The 24,710-nt window shown below is 39.0% G+C and overlaps 1 protein-coding gene across 10 annotated transcripts in view; it reads right to left on the reverse strand.

Annotated features, from left to right (window-relative positions):
- UBE2U (ubiquitin conjugating enzyme E2 U) overlaps positions 1-24,710 on the reverse strand; it is a 74,121-nt gene that overhangs the window by 22,335 nt on the left and 27,076 nt on the right. For 8 of the 10 annotated variants that reach the window (XM_070786418.1, XM_070786415.1, XM_070786412.1 and 5 more), the window contains 2 exons: positions 22,192-22,240; positions 13,052-13,140 (listed from right to left, as the gene is read on the reverse strand). The exons of 1 other annotated variant lie outside the window; for it this stretch is intronic. In XM_070786418.1, the coding sequence (XP_070642519.1) occupies positions 13,052-13,140; positions 22,192-22,240 (138 nt within the window). Of the gene's footprint in view, positions 1-13,046; positions 13,141-22,191; positions 22,241-24,710 lie in introns of all 10 variants that reach the window. One more of the 10 variants, XR_011565847.1, reaches the window with a different exon arrangement.

Here is a 24,710-nt window from a genome sequence, read left to right on the forward strand (position 1 = left end):
GCAGACATTACTTTGCCAACAAAGGTCCATCTAGTCAAGGCTATGGTTTTCCCAGTAGTCATGTATGGATGTGAGAGCTGGACCATAAAGAAAGCTGAGCACCAAAGAATTGATGCTTTTGAATTGTGGTGTTGGAGAAGAAGTGTTGAGAGTGTTGGTGTTGAGAGTCCTTTGGATTGCAAGGAGATCAAACCAGTCCATCCTAAGGGAAATCAGTCCTGAATATTCATTGGAAGGACTAAAGCTAAAGCTGAAGCTCCAATACTTTGGCCACCTGATGCTAAGAACTGACTTACTGGAAAAGACCCTGATGCTGGGAAAGATTGAAGACAGAAGAAGAGGAGGAAGACAGAGGATGAGATGGTTGGATGGCATCACCCACTCGATGGACATAGTTTGAGCAACCTCTGGGAGCTGGTGATGGACAAGGAAGCCTGGCATGCTGTAGTCCATGGGGTCGCAAAGAACTGGACACGACTGAGCGACTGAACTGAACTGACTGAACTTATCATTATACTGACAATTGTTTATATATCACTTACAGAAATGAAGACAGTGTTAAAATAGCTTATAGAAACTGACATCATTGTTTAATAAAATTCTAATTCAGCACTTCAAGTGAAAAAAATAAAACCTTGGGAGTCTGATGTGACATTACAGATCATGATTTTCGATGAAGCAAAAATCTACAACAAATGATCATCCAGCCTCTAAATCCCTTGCCAATGACAGAAAATTCTCCTCTGTATTTTGAGACTGCCCATTCCACTGACAGTTATTTAGGTCACACGGTCCTTCCTTAATCTGAGGGCTTAATCTGAGTTTCCTCTGTTCATCCTTCTGACCCCCTCAGCAATACTGAGTAAATTTATCCCTCTCCCGTGGGCAGGATCCCTCCAATATTTGAAGATAGCTCTCAGGGCAGTCTTAGTTCCTTCAACTTTTTCTTAAATCATGATTTTCTAGAGACCTAACCATTCTCAGCCCAGCGGTGAACTTTGTTGATATTCCTATTAGAATTTTTATCCAGAACTGGCTCAGAATCTTGACTTCATACCAATAGCAAGATGCAGGTGGGATTGCTGTCTCCCTCAAAACAGACAGATCAATTTAGTTCAGATCTGCCTCGGCATTCTGGAAATCACATTACACCGTTGGCTCATATGTCTGTGGTTAATTATAAGCCTTATGCCTTCAATCAGTTTCACATAAAGTTATTGAAAACCTACTAAGCTTAAGCACTGGTAGTTTTTACATGAAATACTATTAAGCCAGATCATTCACACACACACATATATATCCTTCCTTATCTCCCTTGTCCTCCCCCTGGCTTTCTGCCTCTTCCTCCTCTCCTCCCCTTCCCTTCTCCCGTATCCCCCACCTCTTTTTCTCTCTCTTTCTTCTAATTGTCCTGGGTTTACAGCCCTGAACTATTTAACCAACCTGATGCTCCCTACCAGTCTTCTCCTTATCTGGAGCTTCCTTCTTAACAGTGATTAATTAATGCCTTCCAGTTTGATGAAATTTGTCATTGACACAAAAAACATTTCTCCTTTTTTTCTATTAATGTTACATGATTTTCACCAGCAATGTTCCTATCTATACTTTAATGTATTTAATTCAAACACACATACATACATATTCTTATAGACTTTGTTGATATTCTTTTTCTTGTTATTTGGAATATATTCCTTCCTTCCTTCAAGGAAGCAAACCTGCACTCCCCAGAGTCCTTAGCAGGATTCATTATTACTTTTAGATGATTATAATAATTAACATTAATAGAATTCTTACTATGTATGGGGGTACTTGTAGATATGCAGTCTTACCATTATAATAGCCACTTCACAGACAGACACGGAAAAGTTGAGAAATGTCTTCTCAAATGTACTGTTCATTACTCATTCATTACTATTTGAATGATGTACTCAGCATATAGGTTAAATAAACAGGGTGACCATATACAGCCTTGACGTACTCCTTTCCCAATTTGGAACCAGTCTATTGTTCCATGTCTGGCTCTAACTGTTGCTTCTTGACCTGCATATAGGTTTCGCAGGAGGCAGGTAAGGTGACCTGGTATTCCCATCTCTTTAAGAAATTTTCACAGTTTGTTGTGATCCACACAGTCAAAGACTTGAAACACACAAAAATTTTTTTTTGCCACACTAGCAGCTTATGGCATCTCAGTTCCCTGACCAGGGATTGAACCTGGACCTTAGCAGTGAAGCAGTAGATATTAAGAGAACAGAAGCAGAAGATATTAAGAAGAGTTAACAAGAATAAAAGAAGAACTACACAAAAAGGATCTTCATGACGTGGATAACCATGATGGTGTGATTACTCACCTAGAGCCAGACATCCTGAATTATGAAGTCAAATGGGCATTAAGAAGCATCACTATGAACAAAGCTAGTAGAGGTGATGGAATTCTAGTTGAGCTAATTCAAATCTTAAAAGATGACGCTATTAAAGTGCTGCATTCATTATCCCAGCATATTTGAAAAACTCAGCAATGGCCACAGGACTGGAAAAGATTAATTTTCATTCCAATCCCAAAGAAAGGCAATGCCAAAAAATGTTCAAATTACTGCACAATTGCACTCATTTCACATGCTAGCAAGATCATGCTCAAAATCCTCCAAGCTAGGCTTCAACGGTACATGAACGGTGAACTTCCAGATGTACAAGCTGGATTTAGAAAAGGCAGAGGGACCAGAGCTCAAATTGCCAACATCCACTAGGTTATAGAAAAAGCAAGAGAATTCCAGAAAAAACATCTACTGCTGCTTCATTGACTACTCCAAAGCCTTTGACTGTGTGTATCACAACAAACTGTGGAAAATTGTTAGAGATGGGAATACCAGATCACCTTATCTGTTTCCTGTGAAACTTGTATGCAGGTCAAGAACTGGACATGGAAGATCATGTGAAATGCCAGGCTGGATGAAGCACAAGTTGGAATCAAGATCACTGGGGGAGATATCAATAACCTCAGATATGCAGATGACACCACCCTATGGCAGAAAGCGAAGAGGAACTAAAGAGCCTCTTGATGAAAGTGAAAAAACTGGCTTAAAATTCAACATTCAAAAAAATAAGATCATGGCATCTGGTCCCATCACTTCATGGCAAATAGATGGGGAAACAATGGAAACAGTGACAGACTATTTTCTTGGGCTCCAAAATCACTGGAGATGGTGACTGCAGCCATGAAATTAAAAGACACTTGCTCATTGGAAGGAAAGCTATGACCAACCTAGACAGCATATTAAAAAGTACAGATATTACTTTGCTGACAAGAGTCTGTCTAGTCAAGGCTATGATTTTTCCAGTAGTCATGTGTGGATGTGAGAGTTGGACTATAAAGAAAGCTAAATGCTGGTGCACTGGGATGACCAAGAGGGAGGGTATGGGGAGGGAGGAGGGAGGAGGGTTCAGGACAGGGAACACAGGTATACCTGTGGCGGATTCATTTCGATATTTGGCAAAACTAATACAATATTGTAAAGTTTAAAAAAAAAAAAGAAATATTGGTAATATAGAAAAAAAAAAAAAAGCTAAATGCCAAACAATTGATGCTTTTGAACTGTGGTGTTGGAGAGGACGCTTGAGAGTCCCTTGGACTGCAAGGACATCAAACCAGTCCTGAATATTCTTTGGAAGGACTAAAGCTGAAGCTCCAATATTTTGGCTACCTGATGTGAAGAGCTGACTCACTGGAAAAGACCCTGATGCTGGGAAAGACTGAAGGCAGGAGAAGGGGACAACAGAAGATGAGATGGTTGAATGGCATCTCCCATTTGAAGGAAACGAGTTTGAGCAATCTCAGGGAGTTGGTGATGGACAGGGAATCCTGGTGTGCTGCAGTCCACGGGGTTGCAAAGTATTGCACACGAATGAGCAACTGAACTGAACTGAACCACTAGGCAACCAGGGAATTCACAAAATTTGATGTTTCCATTGAAGGATAATTCATGTCTTTCCTTAATTCTTTGGAATTGCCTTTCCTATGTTTTCTACTTGAGTACGTATGGCACTCTCTTCCTTATATATTATGAAATCCCAAATGGCATGGTCACCTTTTCTGAATATTCCCATTATTCTTATATTACAGACTCATTTTCTCCATTGCTTTGTCTACTATCTGAGAGAGGACAGATGCCACCATATTTGTACAAACTTTTAACACAACATTGAAAAAACCAAGACCATGATATCAGTCCCATCAATTCATGGCAATAAATGGGGAAAAAATGGAAACAGTGACAGATTTTATTTTCTTGGGACATGGAATGTCAGGTCCATGAATCAAGGCAAAATGGAAGTGGTCAAACAGGAGATGGCAAGAGTGAATGTCAACATTCTAGGAATCAGCGAACTGAAATGGACTGGAATGGGTGAATTTAACTCAGATGACCATTGTATCTACTACTGCGGGCAGGAATCCCTTAGAAGAAATGGAGTAGCCATCATGGTCAACAAAAGAGTCCGAAATGCAGTACTTGGATGCAATCTCAAAAATGACAGAATGATCTCTGTTCGTTTCCAAGGCAAACCATTCAATATCACAGTAATCCAAGTCTATGCCCCAACCAGTAACGCTGAAGAAACCGAAGTTGAATGGTTCTATGAAGACCTACAAGACCTTTTAGAACTAACACCCAAAAAAGATGTCCTTTTCATTATAGTGGACTGGAGTGCAAAAGTAGGAAGTCAAGAAACACCTGGAGTAACAGGCAAATTTGGCTTTGGAATACGGAATGAAGCAGGATAAAGACTAATAGAGTTTTGCCAAGAAAATGCACTGGTCATAGCAAACACCCTCTTCCAACAACACAAGAGAAGACTCTATACGTGGACAGCACCAGATGGTCAACACCGAAATCAGACTGATTATATTCTTTGCAACCAAAGATGGAGAAGCTCTATACAGTCAGCAAAAACAAGACCAGGAGCTGACTGTGGCTCAGACCATGAACTCCTTATAGCCAAACTCAGACTTAAATTGAAGAAAGTAGGGAAAACCACTAGACCATTCAGGTATGACCTAAATCAAATCCCTTATGATTAGACAGTGGAAGTGAGAAATAGATTTAAGGGCCTAGATCTGATAGATAGAGTGCCTGATGAACTATGGAATGAGGTTCGTGACATTGTACAGGAGACAGGGATCAAGACCATCCCCATGGAAAAGAAATGCAAAAAAGCAAAATGGCTGTCTGGGGAGGCCTTACAAATAGCTATGAAAAGAAGAGAAGCAAAAGGCAGAGAAGAAAAGGAAAGATATGAGCATCTGAATGCAGAGTACCAAAGAATAGCAAGAAGAGATAAGAAAGCCTTCTTCAGTGATCAATGCAAAGAAATAGAGGAAAACAACAGAATGGGAAAGACTAGAGATCTCTTCAAGAAAATCAGAGATACTAAAGGAATATTTCATGCAAAGATGGGCTCGATAAAGGACAGAAATGGTACGGACCTAACAGAAGCAGAAGATATTAAGAAGAGGTGGCAAGAATACACAGAAGAACTGTACAAAAAAGATCTTCACGACCCAGATAATCATGATGGTGTGATCACTGACCTAGAGCCAGACATCCTGGAATGTGAAGTCAAGTGGGCCTTAGAAAGCATCACTATGAACAAAGCTAGTGGAGGTGATAGAATTCCAGTTGAGCTATTCCAAATCCTGAAAGATGATGCTGTGAAAGTGCTGCACTCAATATGCCAGCAAATTTGGAAAACTCAGCAGTGGCCACAGGACTGGAAAAGGTCAGTTTTCATTCCAATCCCAAAGAAAGGCAATGCCAAAGAATGCTTAAACTACTGCACAATTGCACTCATCTCACACGCTAGTAAAGTAATGCTCAAAATTCTCCAAGCCAGGCTTCAGCAATATGTGAACTGTGACCTTCCTGATGTTCAAGCTGGTTTTAGAAAAGGCAGAGGAACCAGAGATCAAAATTGCCAACATCCACTGGATCATGGAAAAAGCAAGAGAGTTCCAGAAAAAGATTTATTTCTGCTTTATTGACTATGTCAAAGCCTTTGACTGTGTGGATCACAATAAACTGTGGAAAATTCTGAAAGAGATGGGAATACCAGACCACCTGATTTGCCTCTTGAAAAATTTGTATGCAAGTCAGGAAGCAACAGTTAGAACTGGACATGGAACAACAGACTGGTTCCAAATAGGAAAAGGAGTTCGTCAAGGCTGCATATTGTCACCCTGTTTATTTAACTTCTATGCAGAGTACATCATGAGAAACGCTGGACTGGAAGAAACACAAGCTGGGATAAAGATTGCTGGGAGAAATATCAATAACCTCAGATATTCAGATGATACCACCCTTATGGCAGAAAGTGAAGAGGAACTAAAAAGCCTCTTGATGAAGGTGAAAGTGAAAAAGTTGGCTTAAAGCTCAACATTCAGAAAATAAAGATCATGGCATTGGGTCCCATCACTTCATGGGAAATAGATGGGGAAACAGTGTCAGACTTTATTTTTCTGGGCTCCAAAATCACTGCAGATGGTGACTGCAGCCATGAAATTAAAAGATGCTTACTCCTTGGAAGGAAAGTTATGACCAACCTAGATAGCATATTCAAAAGCAGAGACATTACTTTGCCAACAAAGGCTTGTCTAGTCAAGGCTATGGTTTTTCCTGTAGTCATGTATGGATGTGAGAGTTGGACTGTGAAGAAGGCTGAGCGCCGAAGAATTGATGCTTTTGAACTGTGGTGTTGGAGAAGACTCTTGAAAGTCCCTTGGACTGCTAGGAGATCCAACGAGTCCATTCTGAAAGAGATCAGCCCTGGGATTTCTTTGGAAGGAATGATGCTAAAGCTGAAACTCCAGTTTTGGCCACCTCATGTGAAGAGTTGACTCACTGGAAAAGACTCTGATGCTGGGAGGGATTGGGGGCAAGAGGAGAAGGGGAAAACAGAGGATGAGATAGCTGGATGGCATCACTGACTCAATGGACATGAGTTTCAGTGAACTCTGGGAGTTGGTGATGGAAAGGGAGGCCTGGCGTGCTGCGATTCATGAGGTCGCAAAGAGCTGGACATGCCTGAGCGACTGATCTGATCTGTGGTGCTAAAGAAGACTCTTGAGAGTCTCTTGGACAGCAAGGAGATCAACCCAGTCAATCCTAAAGGAAATCCACCCTGAACATTCATTGGAAGAACTGTTGCTAAAGCTGAAGCTCCAATACTTTGGCTACCTGATATGAAGAGCTGACTCATTGGGAAAGACCCTGATGCTGGGTAAGATTGAAGTTAGGGGGAGAAGGGGGTGACAGAGGATGAGATGGTTGAATGGAATCACCGACTTGATAACATGAGTTTGAGCAAATTCCAGGAGATAGTGAAGGACAGGGAAGCCTGGCATGCTTGCAGTCCATGGGGTTGCAAAGAGTCACACATGACTGAGTGACTTAAAAAATTTTATTCTCATAGTTTTTTCACTCATTTGTCTCCTACCATCTAATGTTGCTGCTGCTGCTGCTAAGTCACTTCAGTCGTGTCTGACTCTGTGCGACCCCATAGACGGCAGCCCACCAGGCTCCCCCGTCCCTGGGACTCTCCAGGCAAGAATACTGGAGTGGGTGGCCATTTCCTTCTCCAATGCGTGAAAGTGAAAAGTGAAAGTGAAGTCACTCAGTCGAGTCTGACTCTGTGCGACCCCATGGACTGCAGCCCACCAGGATCCCCCGTCCATGGGATTCTCCAGGCAAGAGTGCTGGAGTGGGGTGCCATTGCCATCTAATGTTAAATGCCTCAAAAAGCTTATCATAATGCTTATCTTTTTGTCTTCAATACAACCTGCTGTCTAGACAGAGAATATGGTCAGTGGATGATGTTCAGAGGGGAATAATGAAGAAATGAGAACTGGTGAGATTTTGTCAGAAATTCTTCATTAAAATCTCCCATTGCTACCGGAACTTGACACTGTGGCAATTTTGTAATCTTTGGTAGAAAGCATCCTCTATTGCCTCCATAGTATAGTTCTTCCTGCCTTTACTTCTGAGGATTACAGGACATCACTTCTACTGTTTTCTTCCACGATACACCTATTGTCCAATATCTGTATAGGCTGATCTGAAAATTTTTTTTGCACTCTGGGACTGTCATGTCCAAAGAAATATATAAGCACTAACTTACCTTAGTAAGTTCTATTTTCACACGTACTACCTTATGCTAACCATAGAGGAACAACTTAGGATAGTATATTTTTGTCAATGAATAGAAATGAAAAATGAGATACAAAGAGTTAAATGATTAACCTAAATTCACTTAACTAGGAGTCTCTAATTTCTGACATCAGGCTTTTCCCATAGGGCCTTTCCATTGCTTGAATATTGTAACCACCTGGGGAGCTGTAGAAACTACTCTCCCCGGGTCCTGCTCCCGAGACCCTACTATAATTGGTCTGGGGGTGCACCTTTAACACAGGAATTTTCACAAACTCCTCTGGGGATTCTAATGAGTGGTCAAGACTGAGACCACTGCACTGGAATTTGATGATACTGCCTCTTGCATCTAAATGTATTTTTGGAGATACCTGCCCTCATCGCTACTTCAAAGGCTCGAGGAATTAAAGTATCCCAAGGTGAAAGCAAGCATTCCCATGATGCTTCAGGCTGTTTGGTCTGTCTTGTTGACAGCAAACAAATGCCAGGAAGCCTCTGCTCACTATCGCAGGGTACACTGGTCTGAAGGAATTCTTTTCCTGTAACATAAACATTTCCTTATGGGGATCGGATTTTGTCATTAAGGTGCTGTTGCCCACAACCAGATGTATTGGTTTGTTCTCTGCCAAACTTTTTATTTGCCATTTTATAGTGATGGACAGAGAACAGTGGATCATCAGTACATTTTCCCATGATTGTCTATGATTATGAATAAATAATTGTAATTATTGAAAATGTACCACACATACTTCAGGGTTTGAATTTAAATCTCAAGTTATAGAGAAAGAACAATTTTATATCATATTATGGAGGCAATGTAATATAAACAAAGAACAATGAATGTGGAATCAGAGGATTCGGTTCAGGTCTTTGGGCCCCAGCCTAACTGTACTATAAACAGTAGCCACACTTACTGAGCACTCACTGCACACTAGGCACTGTTAGGGAGTCTCAGTGTTATGAGGCATGTTCTGTGATTATTCTCATCTTACAGACGAGAGAACAGGGACACAGAGAGGTTAAGAAACTTACCCAAGGTCACACTACTAGTAAATTGCAGGGTCTTGGCAATATACATCCAGAATTTACACTGTTACCAATATCTCACATTCCATGTGTGATTTTAGGTAAATTACTTAGCTTCCCTTGGTCTTGGTTTTCTCATGTGTAAAACAGAGTAATAACAACGCCCAGCTCATTGGGTTCATATACAACTATGGATGACAGAAATTTGGTGTTCAGTAAATATTGGTTGATAAGTGAAAAAAGAACAATAATATTGAAATGATTAAAAAATACAGATTAAGAGATACAAACAACTAGGCACAAAATAAGCAAACTACAGAAATATACAACACAGGGAATTTAGCCAATAATTTATAATAACTATAAATGGAATATAACCTTTAAAAATTGTGACTATCATTGTATGCTTGAAACTTACATAATATTGTACATCAACTATATCTCAATAAAAAATGAACAAAAAAACACCAATAGGGCATATACTTTGTAAACTATATTATACAGTTATTCTGTATCACACAAGAATAAACTTACTATTTGTGGCACAAAGATATGCAATAGAGTTAAAACTTAAAATCATAATATAACCACTCATCACTACTCATAAAATAAAAAGCTCTTTAAAATATGCACAAGAGTTTAATAATCCTCCCAGTGATAAAAATATAACTGTAGAAATGAAGTTAATAGAAGTTTCTCTTTTATTCCTGAGTGGTTGAAGGAGCATTCTATAATCTGAAAGCTTCATCTTTATTATTGCCAGGAAATTAAGCCATTAAAAAGATAGTATTGGATCTTAGCCAGCTGAACTATGCAAAGACAAAATGGCCAGCAGAACATGTAAGGTTTACATTTAATTTTTTTTAATTAAGTGCTGGTTATTATTGAAGGAAAGCTTTTGAAACATTCTTATACAAATCTCTGTAGGAAAAAGAGACAGAGTGATTGTGAAATCTTGCACCAAGGGCTAGAATCAGTCTCAGAAATTCTTCTGGGCTAGAGGTAACCATTACCAGCTATTGCCTTCACAAAAAGGAATGAATTACATACTAGCTTAGTGACAGATGTAGAAACAGAACCAAATTAAATATTTTGGTGTCAAACTCTTTTGAAGAAGAAATTTCAGCCAGTGACACTGCATTATTTCTTCCATTTTAAAATTACTCTTTATTCTAAGAAATCATTTCCAATTTTCTTTAATTGGGCATGTGCTTCCATTATTTCCTTAGCAGCTTGGAGTTTTCTAGAGCCTCTATATATTTACACGTTATTCCATAAAGCACCATCCTATAACAATCTGTTTGTTTTCTGGTTGAAGGAATTGGACACTGAATTGTTCCCTGAAGCATGGCAACTGCCTCTCGACATGTCTGTTAAGGGTTATCACCTCCTGGAACCCATCTGAGCTCCTCAGGGCCTCTTACATAACAAATACTCAAGATGCATTTGCTGAATTAACTAAGAAGCAGTCAATCAAAATTTTAGAAATGAAGTCAATGCTCATGTATTTTGGTACCAAAATCAATAAAACTCTTTTATACTGATAGTGTTGCTAAAGACTATTTCTTAAAGTACCTTAAACAAATTATTTTTCTTAACCACTAATCCACGAATCAGTGAGGAAGATAATGTGTAATTACAAAATAAGCTAATAACCAACATCCTGAAAGAGCAAGTAATTTCTTAGAAATAATTTGATCTCACATTTTTATATTTATTACGTTTAGTACTTCTTTTTGCTCTTGTGTGCTAAGTTGCTTCAGTCATGTCCAATTCTTTGTGACCCCATGGACTGTAGCCTGCCAGGCTCCTCTGTCCATAGGATTCTCCAGGCAAGAATACTGGAGTGGGTTGCCATTTTCTCCTCCAGGGGATTTTCCCAACCCAGGGATCGAACCCACACCTCTTATGTCTCCTGCATTGGCAGGCGGGTTCTTTACCACTAGTGCCACCTGGGAAGTTCTTTTTGCTCTTATTTGTGCCTTGAAACTAGATATGATTGTTTGAGAGGTGATATTTTGTTCTCTTAAAACCAGACTATCACAAAGATGAGATGAAACATGATGAGATCACAAATTAAGGCAGTGGTCATAGAGGTGGAGTAGAGGGAAAACATTTGTAATGCTGCAGGAGATAAAATCACTAAGGCTTAATGAGGGAAATAAAGTGGACTAGGAAATGTACATGATTCTGGCTTGGCAAGTAAATGCAAGAATGGTGATCTACTACTGATCAAGAGAAATAATAAGGGATGGAGAAGTGGTTTGGGGGCAACATAATGAGTTCATTTTGGGACATCTTAGATATGAAGTACCTTAGTGTCAGACTTTATTTTTTGGGGCTCCAAAATCACTGCAGATGGTGACTGCAGCCATGAAATTAAAAGATGCTTACTCCTTGGAAAGAAAGTTATGACCAACCTAGATAGCATATTCAAAAGCAGAGACATTACTTTGCCAACAAAGGTCCGTCTAGTCAAGGCTATGGTTTTTCCAGTGGTCATGTATGGATGTGAGAGTTGGACTAAAGAAAGCTGAGCACTGAAGAATTGACGCTTTTGAACTGCGGTACTGGAGAAGACTCTTGAGAGTCCCTTGGACTGCAAGGAGATCCAACCAGTCCATTCTAAAGGAGATCAGTCCTGGGTGTTCTTTGGAAGGACTGATGCTAAAGCTGAAACTCCAGTACTTTGGCCACCTCATGCAAAGAGTTGACTCATTGGAAAAGACTCTGGTGCTGGGAGGGATTGGGGGCAGGAGGAAAAGGGGACAACAGAGGATGAGATGGCTGGATGGCATCACCGACTCAATGGACATGAGTTTGGGTGAACTCCAGGAGTTGGTGATGGACAGGGAGGCCTGGCATGCTGCGATTCATGGGGTTGCAAAGAGTCGGACACAACTGAGCAACTGAACTGAACTGAACCTTATTACATAGCTGGAAATGTGCATTCGGAATTCAGAAGACAGTCTGGTTAGAGATGAGGCTTTAGAAATTATTGGCATGTGGGCTAATGAAAACCATAGTAATGGATGATGTCTCCCAGAGAGAGCTGGGCAGCAAATATTGAATGAAGAAGTTATTCCTAAGGAAAGAGGCAGAGGAGCACTTGGAAAGGTAAGAGGAAAACCATGGAGTCATAAGGAGAGCATAGCCAATATGAGTTCAAGTAAGATAAGGACTGAACAAAGTAATCACTGAATCTGAGAATTCGGAAGTCATTGATAACTTTAGAATGTACCATTTCAGTTGGATAGCTTGAAAGTCACATGCACAGACTGGATAACCTACTTTGATACAAACCAGAACATAGCACTCTAAAGATTAGGTTAAAAGGGACCAGAAAGTTGTCCAGCTCTCCCATTGAATCTTTTCAGCTCTTACTATATGATGGTAACAGATGATCTTTCACTAGACTGATATAATTGAGCAGCCCCAGGTTTTCTTGCTATTCCTCTACTTAATAATATCTCTGGCTTTGGGGATAATTGTGTTTAGAATTAAAAAGTTTCCTCCTGCTCTGAAGGCTTCCTTCTGGGGTGAGGAAGTAAAGTAAATCTCAAAAAACTGAGAACTTTATCTTTTATTATTCCAACTGTCTATCCTTCCTTCTGGCTTTTGATCAGATTTTAGTCCAGGACTCTATACAAAAGGGGGACTAAATGAACAGTTATTGAATGATTAGTACACAGAACCAACAAAGAAGCTTATCACCCTCAAATTCCAAATATATGTCAATTAGTCTTTGAAGGCAAGATAAGCTAAGAATGTTCAGAGATTAATATACCACCCCACTCCCCACAAAATAAGACAAGGCTAGATCACCTTACATGGAGTTCTGTAATATTCTGTGGCTTTTGATGTGGCTATTCCAGACCATGTCTTGTAGTAATCACTAAATGAGACTGGTTTAATTGATCTGAAAATACAAAATAAAATCGGGCAGTGAGTAGCATGCAAACTTGCTTTTCAAAATTATTTTATCAGATTGGGCTCTTTCAGATATTTTGTTATAAGCCATTAGCGTGTGTGTGTGCGCTAAGTCACTTCAATTGTGTCTGACTCTTCGCAACTCTATGGACTGTAACCTGCCAGGCTTCTCTGTCCGTGGGATTCTCCAGGCAAGAATATTGGAGTGGGCTGTCACACCCTCCTCCGTGGAACCTTCCCTACCCAGGAACTGAACCCACGCCTCTTTATGGGCACCACATGCCTGCACTGGCAGGTGGGCTCTTCACCACTAGTGCCACCTGGGGAGCCCCCACAAACCACTAGGCTGATCTGCAAATTCTAGCATGGTTATTTCTAACAAATTAATCTCACATAATTTTCTGCTAATACATGCAAATCACAAAAAAGATCTGCCCAAACCAGTTTTCAAGAATAAGTATAAACGTGCATCCGTGTGTATATTATAAAAAGAAAAAAATGTAGGTTTAAGATGACTGCCTTTCGTGACTAACAGTAAAAAGAACTTTAAATAAAGCATCACAGCTGTATATTTTATCTTTCTACATTAAACATCTTTCTTACATTTCTATGCTGAATTTTAGTAAAATCACCTTTATTTCTTTTTTCTTATGAGGAGAAAAGAAACACCAGAATTGAGATTAGTTTAATTTTTATACAGAAATCTGATTACTTCCAAAGAGGGAAAATAAACAACTCTTTTCTAATATTACTGCCAGCACATTTCCTTCCTCTGTGCTAATGTTACCAAATCCTAATGGAAGAGCAAAGACTGCTACAAAGTATTAAAAAGGAATTATGAAACAGTCTCTTACTCTTAGACAACTGCATTTCTGATTTTTTTCCTACAAACATTTTGAATGCAGGGATTCTCAATACTCTATAAACAAAACACTACTTTCAGGTAATTTTTAGATGTGTGAAATCATCAATTAACTGGCTTAAATGGATGCTTAAACATCAAATGTAAAAGACCTTATGTCTGTTTTAAATTCCCAGCTCTGGAGGAAGAAGCAAATTTTCAGTTACAATAGGTTATTAACATTAATTTTTATAGGTAAATCATAGGTGCTTAAGTTTTTGACTCAATTTTGAAAGTAATAGGGCAATACCTGAATGTACTAATTCATTCATTTATTTAAATAATAATTATGGACATCTAAAATTTAAGGCTAACATTTTTCAAGTGTGCTATTGCATCTGTAATCACACTTAAGTAGAAACCTGAAACTTGGTGAAGATAAATTAATCACTACTATTATTGCTTCCAGAGCTACACTCAGTGCTTTATACTACTAAATGATATACTAAACTAACATTAATTTGCCAACAAAATGTTTCGGCATTTGGCAACGGAGGTAACAAAATGAAAGACTGCATTATATCTCCTGCATGAGAAAGCTTGTGATCAATCTGCTGTCACAGATCATTTAGCAGACAACAATGACCCAAGAGGAAGGAAACTGTCAACATACTGTCTAGTGAAAAAAAATACACCATCTTCAGGCACAATCGTCTCCATTGTTTTCTGTCTTTTGACGACGACCCATGACCCTCTCCCTTCCCAATGGTGTCCTGTTCAATTTCAAGCTGTTAGCCTTCAGGGGCTTTCTCTTCTTCCCCTAGAATAATTAAAAATATTACCCTAAAAGGTATAACTTTAGTATAGTGTGAATATACAAAACAGAATGCCTTGAACACTTGGGAATATCTGCATCTTCAACTCTATAAAGGAAATAACCCCTTAAAATAAGAGAACAATAATTATTTACTATTATTATTCAGATAAACTACTAATGGATAGATACAGCATAAAAATACCTGTGTTTATAGTTTCAACCAGTAATAGGAATTTATTGAGTATTATTTTTGGCACTAAGAATATGAAAAAGTAGAAGACATTATTTTAAACTGAACACCAGGGTTTATTATCCTGTTGGGAAAATAAGATATATACCTGAACTATTAAGTAGAATAGCTTTATAGATTAACATAATAAATGTCACATCATTTAACAGACATTTGGAGACTATAGTGAAAAATGTGTCTTTGGCAGTGGCAATAAGGAAGAAAGTTGGAGGAGGGAGCTGTGACTATTTTGGAGCCACTTGGGAAAGAGTCACTTGGATATAGACCTAGGACAAAGGAAGGAGGCATTTTGGGCCAGGGAAACAGTATTAACAATAGCTTAGATGGCAAGGAGTGTGGTGTGTTCATGCCTACATAGAGAGGATGCCAGGGGAAGAGGTGATAGTAACAAGATAACTGACCAGAGGGAAAAGTTCCAATTTCAGAAGAATTGGCATTTAATTAAGATAGGTGAAATGAGGCAATGATAGGTCTTCAAATTTAGGCAGAGAATGGATTAGAGTTGATTCAGTGATCTTGATTTATTAGGTGATAGAGAGTAATCAGAAGTTCTCAAATAAGGCAAGTAAACTAAGAAATCAATGTTTGAGCAAGAGTTTTCTCTAGCACTAGCATGCAGAGTAGATTATATGAGAGATTAAATGCAAGGGGACCAGTTAGGAAATGAATTCAGTAACTTAGGCAAGAGATCTTGAGAGCCAATACTAGGGTGGGAGCAAAGATTATGAAGGGGAGGAGATGAATTTATGAGAATGCTAAAGAACTGACTGAATCAGCTGCCTGATAGAGTGTGAAAAGTAAAGGAATTTGAGGGTCACATATTCTCCTAAAACCCAGAAGGCCAGTTATTTTTGCTATTAATAGAAAGTGTCTAGAGAAACTGAAGTAAAATATGAGTTTAATTTTAAACATGGGTTGTAGGTGATGACCTCTAGGAGTGTGATTGAGAAATTGGGACTGGAAATAAGAGATTTAGGTCAAATCAACATAAAAGTTGATAGATGACACCATTAGGGAAAACAAACTCCAAAAGAATAAGTGTTCAGAAAAGAAAGGGCAGAAACCAATTCACAGTTAAGGGCCGGGGGGCGGGGAGTGAAGGAAACCAAAAGGATCATTAAAGGAAGAGAATCATGGTAGCCCTATTTCATGCAAGCAACACCCCAGCCATTGCCAAAGCCTAATGACTAAATCCTTAAATATCTCTGGATAAGGAATGGAAAATAGTACAGCTTCTTTGTAAGATAGCATGGTAGTTTCTTACAAAACTAAACATACTCTTACCACACAATGCAGCAATAACACGCCTTGGTATTTACCCAAAGGAGCTGAAAACTTAGGTGCACACAGAATCTTATACACAGATGTTTAGAGCAGCTTTATTCATAATTGCTAAAATGTAGAAGCAACCAAGATGCCATCAATGGGTGAATGGATAAGTTAAGTGGTGTATATTCAGACAATGGAATATTATTCAGCACTAAAAAGAAATTAGCTAATAAGCCATGAGGACTTCTCTGATGGCTCACTGATAAAGAATCTGCTTGCCAATGTAAAAGATACTGGTTTGATCCCTGGGTCAGAAAGATCTCCTGGAGAAGGAAGTGGCAATCCACTCCAGTATTCCTGTCTGAGAAATCCCATGGACAGAGGAGCCTGGCAGGCTACAGTCCTTGGGGTCGAAAAAGAGTCAGACACAACTAGCAACTACAACAACAACAACAACAAATAAACCATGAAGAGTCACGTAGTATCATGACTAAGAGCACAGGCTCTGGAATTAGCTGGCTTGAGTTAAAACATGGTAGCACCATTATTGATTAGCTGTGTGACTCTGAACAAGTTACCTAACCTCTTCACGTCTTCAGAGACAGAATTTTCTCCAGTGGTGGTTGTGAGCATTCAATGCAAGCACGCACGAAAAGAGTCAAGGAGGGGTTTAGCACCCCTCAGCGCTCAGTGTCAGCTGGGCTCCTCATTGCCTTGGATAAGTGCCTCATCATTTTTCTCCTGCAAACTCCAGATAGCCTCCTAATTGTCGTTCTGCCTTGTGCTCCAGTAATATCTGATTGCTCTACCTTGGTCTCTCCCTATTCCAGGGTATTATGTCTCTGCTTGAAAGCCACAGTAGGTTATCTACTTCCATAGGATGACATCTAAAGACTTTTACATAGAATTCGAGGCGGTTCATCATCTGGCCATTTCCAATCTTTTCTCCCATCATTCATCCTCACATGCAGAGGCTCCAACACATAGAACTGTTTCCTGACAATCCTAAGTGTACCACAATCTTACACATCCATGTCTGTACAAGCAGTTCTATTAGAGACTCTTTTGCCCCCTGTGCAAAGTCATACTCATTAAGATTCAGGTCCAGTTAAAAATAATACATACATGAAGGTTGTCACACTGGATATTGTGGTTGTCTCTTCAATAGCTGTTCCATTCTTCTCCCATTCCATACATGCCATGTGGTCTGCTGTGGGGACTGGATCTTACCCCAGCTCTAAATCAGGACTTCACTGATAACTGGTATAGGGACAGGAATCTGACCTAAATAGCTCCAATAATAGTACAATTTATTCTAGCTTACTAGTACGTCCTCGTCTCTGAGACTGTTGATCCTCTTTGTTCTTCTTCAAGACTGCCTTGTTATTTTAAACCTTTTGCATTTCTAGATCCATTTTAGACTACCTTATCAATTGCCAGAAAAAAAAAAATAAGGCTGCTGAGATTTTGACTGAGAATGAACTGAATCTACAATTTGAGAAGATTTGATACTGTAATAATATTGAGTCTTTCCTAAGTGGTAAACATTGTATATCTCCATTTCTTTAGGTCTTGAAAAAAATCCTCCCATATATATTTTGTGATTTTCAGCATAAATGTCTTACTCATCTTTTGTTACATTTTGATGCTGTTGTAATGGTATTTTTAAAGTTTCATTTTTATGTTGATTGCTTATATATAAAAATAGTTAATTTGTGAATATTCATCTTCGAGCTAAGATCCTTGCTAGATTTACTTACTAATTTTCAAACTTTCAAATTTGTATATTCTTTTGGATTTCAGTATATATATAATTGTGTTATCTGTGAATACCAATGGTTTACTGTCTTCTTTCCAAATTTTATAACTTTTTTCTTCCCTCATTGCACTGGCTAGGACTCCAATACAATGTCAGATAGAAACGGTGATAATGTGGATACTTGCCTTGCTCCTAAACTCGGGAGAAAAGGATTAAACATTTCACATTTAAGTGTGAGGTTAGCTGTTAGATTTCTGTTCAATTCAGTTCAGTCACTCAGTCACGTCCAACACTTTGTGACACCAGGCTCCCCTGTCCATCACCAACTCATGGAGCTTACTCAAACTCATGTCCATCGAGTTGGTGATGCCATCCAACCACCTCACCCTCTGTCATCCCCTTCTCCTCCTGCCTTCAACCTTCAAAGTATCAGGGTGTTTTCCAATCAGTCAGTTCTTCGCATCAGGTGGCCAAAGTATTGAAGCTTCAGCTTCGGCATCAGTCCTTCCAATGAATATTCAGGACTGATTTCCTTTAAGATTAGCTGGTTTGATTTCTGTAGATTCCCTTTATTGAAATAAGGAAATTCTCTTCTATTCCTCAGTTTGGTGAAAATTTTTATCATGAACGAGTATTAATGATTTCTTCTAGATTAACAGATATAAGTCTATGTTTTTATTTTTCCTTTATTTGGTTAACTGAGTTACATGCATTGATTTTCAAATTTTAAACCAATGTGGCTTTCCTGAAACAAAACTCACTTAGTCATCATGTACTATCCCTTCTTTATATATCAGTGGGTTTAATTTGCTAATATTTTGGTTAGGACTTATACATTTCAGGTTTATGAGAATACTGACATATAATTTTCCTTTCTTGTAATGAATTCTGATTTTAGAATCAGAGTTTGGAAGTTTGGTGACATATTCACTGTCTCTATTTACTGGAAGAGTTTGAATGCCTTTTTAAAAAAGATTTTATTTGAAGTAACTTTAGATTTAGAAGAGTTGTAAAGTTAGTTGAATACCTTTAAAATTAGCTTTGTTAAAGTATAATTTACATTCAATAAAATGTACAAGTGTTCAGAGCACAGATTGATAAGTTTTGATAAAAGCATGCCCCTGCAAAACCATAAGCCCAAACAAGTTACAGAATGTTTTCACTAGTCCTGAAAGTTCCCTACAGCTCCTTCCCAGTTAAGCTCCCTTGACACTTTGAGTTATCACTGATCCAGTTCTCTATCACCATACATGAGTTTTGCCTGTCATAGACTTCATACAAATTGAACTCTACAGCATGTACTCTTTCATTACTGAGTTTTTTTTTCCCCCTCAACATAATGCCTGTATTATTCCATGTCATTGCATGTATCAACAATTTTATTGCTGAGAGTATTCAGCTTATAAATACAACACAATTTATTTATATATTCAACTGCTGAATATATAATATTGACTGTTGATGGAAATTTTAGTTGTTTTCAGTTTGGGATATTACAAATAATCTGCTATCAACATTTGTGTACAAGTCTTTTGTGAATATATACTTTTATTTCTTTTAGGTAAATACTTAGGAGTGGGTTAGAGGGCAGGTGAACCTTTGACATGACAAGAAACTGCCACACTGTGCTCTGAACTGGCTGTGGGCAGTCAACAGGCACAGAGACAGAGGAGCGCTACAGTACAATCACGTCCTCATCAATAACTGGGATTGTTAGTTTAAGCCAGTCGTGTGATCTTCCAATCTCCCCCATCTTAGTATGTCACTGTGGTACCCATCCAGTTCAAACCACAATCTATTACTAATCCTTGATTCCACTTTCTCTCTTGCCCCAATAAGTCAAGCTAAAGCCTTGAATCCAACCATTTCATCCACTTATCTCCCACTCCACATTTATGCCCTTAGCCCTAGCCCAAACCACGCATCTTTCCCCTGGTCTACTAAAATAACCAAATAATTCTTTTTGTTTCCCCCTTAGATCCTTCACAGTTGATCCCCAGAAGGCAGTTAAAGTGGTCCTTTTAAAATGTAAATCTGATTACATCTTTCTCTTCTTAAAAGCTGTCCAGTTGTGTCCCAATTCCCACTGCAAGATTAATAAAATGCCAATTCCTTACCTAGTTTATAAAGCCCTATCTACATCTCTTACTCCACCCCTACCCATCCCTTCTTCCCCCTTGCTGTGTTCCAGCTGCAGTGGCCTTCTTTCTGATCCTCTAACACATTTGTGTGCATGCTCAGTCCCAACCAACTCTTGGCAACCCCATGGACTGTAGCCCACCAGGCTCCTCTGTCCACAGGATTCTTTAGGCAAGAATACTCAAATGGGTTGCCATTTCCTCCTCAGGGTATCTTCCTGACCCAGAGATTGAACTGGTGTCTGCACCTCCTGCATTGTCAGTGGATCCTTTACCACTTGAGACACCTAAGAAGCCCTCCAGCACACCTTGCTCACATCCAATACTCAATTAGTCAATACTCTAGGTATCCCCTCTGCCTAGAATCTCACTGTACTATAAGACATTATTCTCTCCCAACTTTTCACTTCTTTTTTTCCCTTTCAATGTCATAAATCTTGATTTTCCAAGAAAATACCAACTACAAGTTGATCTCACCATGGTTCTTGAGTCATTTCTGAATACAGTTCTAGTGAATTCTTTCTTCCAGGCTCCAGATTTTATAGTCCTGTGATCAGTGCTGGATCCTCATGGTGCTGTCTGGTTACCCTGCTGCCTGTCTGATGAGGGACTCAGCGCCCCAAAGAACCAAAGGGCCAAAGTTTCCTCCCTGTAACAGGGTCTCCCCTTCTTCCTGCTCCTGCCTGAGACAAATGCCACCATTGCTAATGGCTGGGCTTCATCTCAGTGCTGGGGGACAGACAAGGTCAATGCTCTTGCTGTCATGTTCCAATTAACCATTTCATCAGTTGTTCTGGGTCTTCTCGTTCTGATCTTCTAACACTTCCAGGCACAGAGCCCCTTGGTATAACACTGTCTCACATTCTGGGGGAGAAGGCAATAGCAACCACTCCAGTACTCTTGCCTGGAAAATCCCATGGATGGAGGAGCCTGGTAGGCTGCGGTCCATGGGGTCGCTATGAGTCGGGCACGACTGAGCGATTTCACTTTCACTTTTCACTGTCATGCATTGGAGAAGGAAATGGCAACCCACTCCAGTGTTCTTGCCTGGAGAATCCCAGGGACGGGGGAGCCTGGTGGGCTGCCGTCTATGGGGTCGCACAGAGTTGGACATGACTGAAGCGAGTTAGCAGCAGCAGCAGCACATTCTGGGACAAAGTCCGGATCTGAGTGCTCCTTTTGATTTCAGTCTTTTGGGAACATTTTACTATTATTAATCCACTAAGAGGATCCTTGTTTTGGAGCATGTACAGTATAAAACCAAGATAGAATAAGTATTATTTCAGCACTAGTAAGTTGGCTATTTTCTACATCCGATTGACTATTAAAATTAGGCTGGGCAAGGGCCGTCATTCCGTGTCCGGGCCGGCGGCCGAGCCCGAGTGTCCGCGCTCAGGGCTGCTGGCCGCTAGCACCGCGCCCTCGCGGGCTGCGTGTCGCTGCTGCCCAGACGCTTTTTAAAAAAAATAAATAAATAAATAAAATTAGGCTGATGCAAATGTTAGAGAACCTAAAAGCTGCAGAACCTACACCTGTCCAAGTGTTCAAGGTCACACTGTCAGGTGGGCGGTCTCCCAAGTGTACAATGGCTTCAACCCTAACTCTCACCATTTCACTCCAAGACTTATTCTTTTCCTAAACTGCTTGGAGATTTGTGATCTATAATGGTCAGGCTATAATGTAGACAATGGTCTTTTTTTTCCTTTTCAGAAATAAAAAATAAAAGACTAGGCAATTAATATAGTTACATTCAATTTTAATTAAATAGTCTAGAAAGAACTCAAGATTTTCACATTCTTCCTGAAAAAGAATCATTTTTAAAAGGTATTGGAAGGGAAGATATATTTAAATGAAATAATTTTTCTAAGTCAAAAGATGAAAATACAATTATGATAGAAAATACAGTTTAAGCCAATAGTTCTTTTAGTGTATAAATTTGCATAGAACTGTATAAAGGAAAACTTACCTGTTAAGTTTATGTGGCTCTTTTGGTGACTCAGAACCATCATCTTTTGCTATAAAGAAAAATATGAAAAGATTCTGGTTTACTTAAGGGAGACTGAATGTATGTCCCTATGTGCATTCTTTCCAAGGCCCCAATAAGATGGTAAGAAAGGAATAAAAATACGGTGTATGGAGAAGGAAATGGCAACCCACTCCAGTATTCTTGCCTGGAGTATACCCATGGACAGAGGAGCCTGGCAGGCTAAAGTTCATGGGGTCGGGGGAAAAAAAAAAAGGTGTAAAACCTCAAGAGCCAAAGAAAGATGGCAAGAAAAATGTTCAAGATAGAAAGCAGATGTCAAGTGGTAACCATCTTAACAGGTCATAGAAATTTGAAACCTAATGACATGATGAGAGAAGGCCAATAAAAAGCAAGCAGATTTACACTTCAGAACTTGAGAAACAACTTAGGAATTGGAGGTACCAGATACCCCTGAAAGGTGAAATGTATACTGTGGATACCAAAGACATAGCCTTCATCCTGTGCAACCAGATGACCACCGCTGCCTAGGCAGGAGGGAAGATACCTTATTCTGGAGAGGCTGAGCCAGAGAGATTCAGGGGACAGCAGAACAAGAGTATGGTAAGGGACTGATGACAGAGAATAAATCAAATAGATCATATTGAATAAGCAATATTCCTTACTCTCTCTCCTTGTCCAGCTCCTAGAGTGCAAGTATAGTTAACCTTTCTCTCTTCAGGCATATGACTGGAGGATTCATCTCAGAATAAACAGTTAAGCCTAATTAATGGTAAGGTCAGATCCTCAATGACTAATCGATAATGAAACAAAACCATCAGCAAGTCTAGCCTGTATCCAAAATTTCCAGTCTTTTCAATGAATGATTGTCATTCATTATTTTCATTCATCATTCCATGAATGATTTTCACACAGTTAAAGATGCACAGTTAAAGATGGGTAGATAATTGAGTAAAGTCCTTATTATGAATGATAACAATGATAACAAATAAACAGGAAGAAAATAGAAACAAGAAACATACTTTTCTGGACGTTTTCCAGAATATAGAACAAAAAAAACAGAGAGAAGGATAATTGGAGAAAATAGATTTTTTAAAAAGTTTACATAACAGATCAGTAGATCCGACATCCAAATCTTTGGAGATTTAGAAGAGAGAACAGGGAAACTGGAGGGGAAGGGAATTATAAAAGAAATCAAATGAGAAAAATGTCCAAAACTAAAGAATTAGAGTTCGAGATTCAAACAGCCTATGAAATGCTCTACATGATGAATGAAGAGGTTAAAAAATGAAATTATATCAAGAAATATTATCAAGAAATTTCAGACCACTGGGAATAAAGAGAAGATTTTAAAAGCTTCCACTAAAAATAAATCACATGTGGAGAAGCAGACATCTGAATGAAAGCAGACTTCTTGAGGGTAATACTGGAAACTAGTCTTTACAATTCTGAAAGAAAACTATTTTCAAACTAAAGTGTAACCAAATTATGAACATATGAGAGTGGAGTGAATACATTTTTAGGCATGTAAAGTAAGGAAAGGTTTAGCGCCCCTGTCCTAGGAAGCTCCTGGCAGAAGTGTTTCAACAAAATGAAGGAGCAAACCAACCAGGAGGAAAAGGAGAGATCACGCAAGAGCTCCCGTTCAGTAGGTGGGCAGAAAGGTCTTCCCAGGATTCCTGTGAGAGAACTGCCAGTTCAGAACTGGAAGAGGAGGATGAATGAGTGTCTAGCAAAGGTGTTTCCCAGGGGAAAAACCAAACTGAATACCAAAACAGTTTTGTCAGAAAGTTTGGGGGAAGAATAAATGGTAGATATTCTTCCAAAACACAAACCAAAATAAATCCAAAAAACAAAACCAAGGGAATAAAAATACAGGCCATTTGCCCAAGAAAAGAAAAGTCAGTCAGAGCTCATTTGTGAAAAATATTCACTAAGTCATATTAATGTAAATGAATGATACTAGGAGAACGGGGGAGAGAAAATGTGAGTGGAGATGGCACCATAAAATTTCAATCTTTATCTTTCAGAAGAAGCCCATGAGTCATATCTAAACTAAAAATCCTAGAATTTTAGTATTGAATACACTTAGAAATACAATGGTAATTCCAAAAGAAACAGCTAAATGTGTTGAAAGAGGTTGGTACCTTGTGGGAGGTGGGAGCACCTTTTAGTTATGGATGGTGGGGCTTATAAATCTGCTGTATTTCCTTAAAAACTGATTTGGATTATTTGTCCTTTAAAGCTATGAATAAATACTTCTTTGATAGAAAATAAATACTTAAGATTTTTAGTAAAACTGCTTTAAGACTTAGCTTAAAAGCTATTAGACTATCTGGTGCAATGAAGTACAAACAGGAAAAACGAGATTTGTAACCCCAGCAAACAGATCCACACACACTAACCCTGTTAAAGTCACAATTTTTACATTGCCTGACACCTGTAGATATCAGATCTATCTGTGATAATACTGTAATCATCAACAACAAAATTATGGTTGA

Source organism: Bos indicus, chromosome 3 (genome assembly GCF_029378745.1).
Source record: "Bos indicus isolate NIAB-ARS_2022 breed Sahiwal x Tharparkar chromosome 3, NIAB-ARS_B.indTharparkar_mat_pri_1.0, whole genome shotgun sequence".
Classification (NCBI taxonomy): Eukaryota; Metazoa; Chordata; class Mammalia; order Artiodactyla; family Bovidae; genus Bos; species Bos indicus.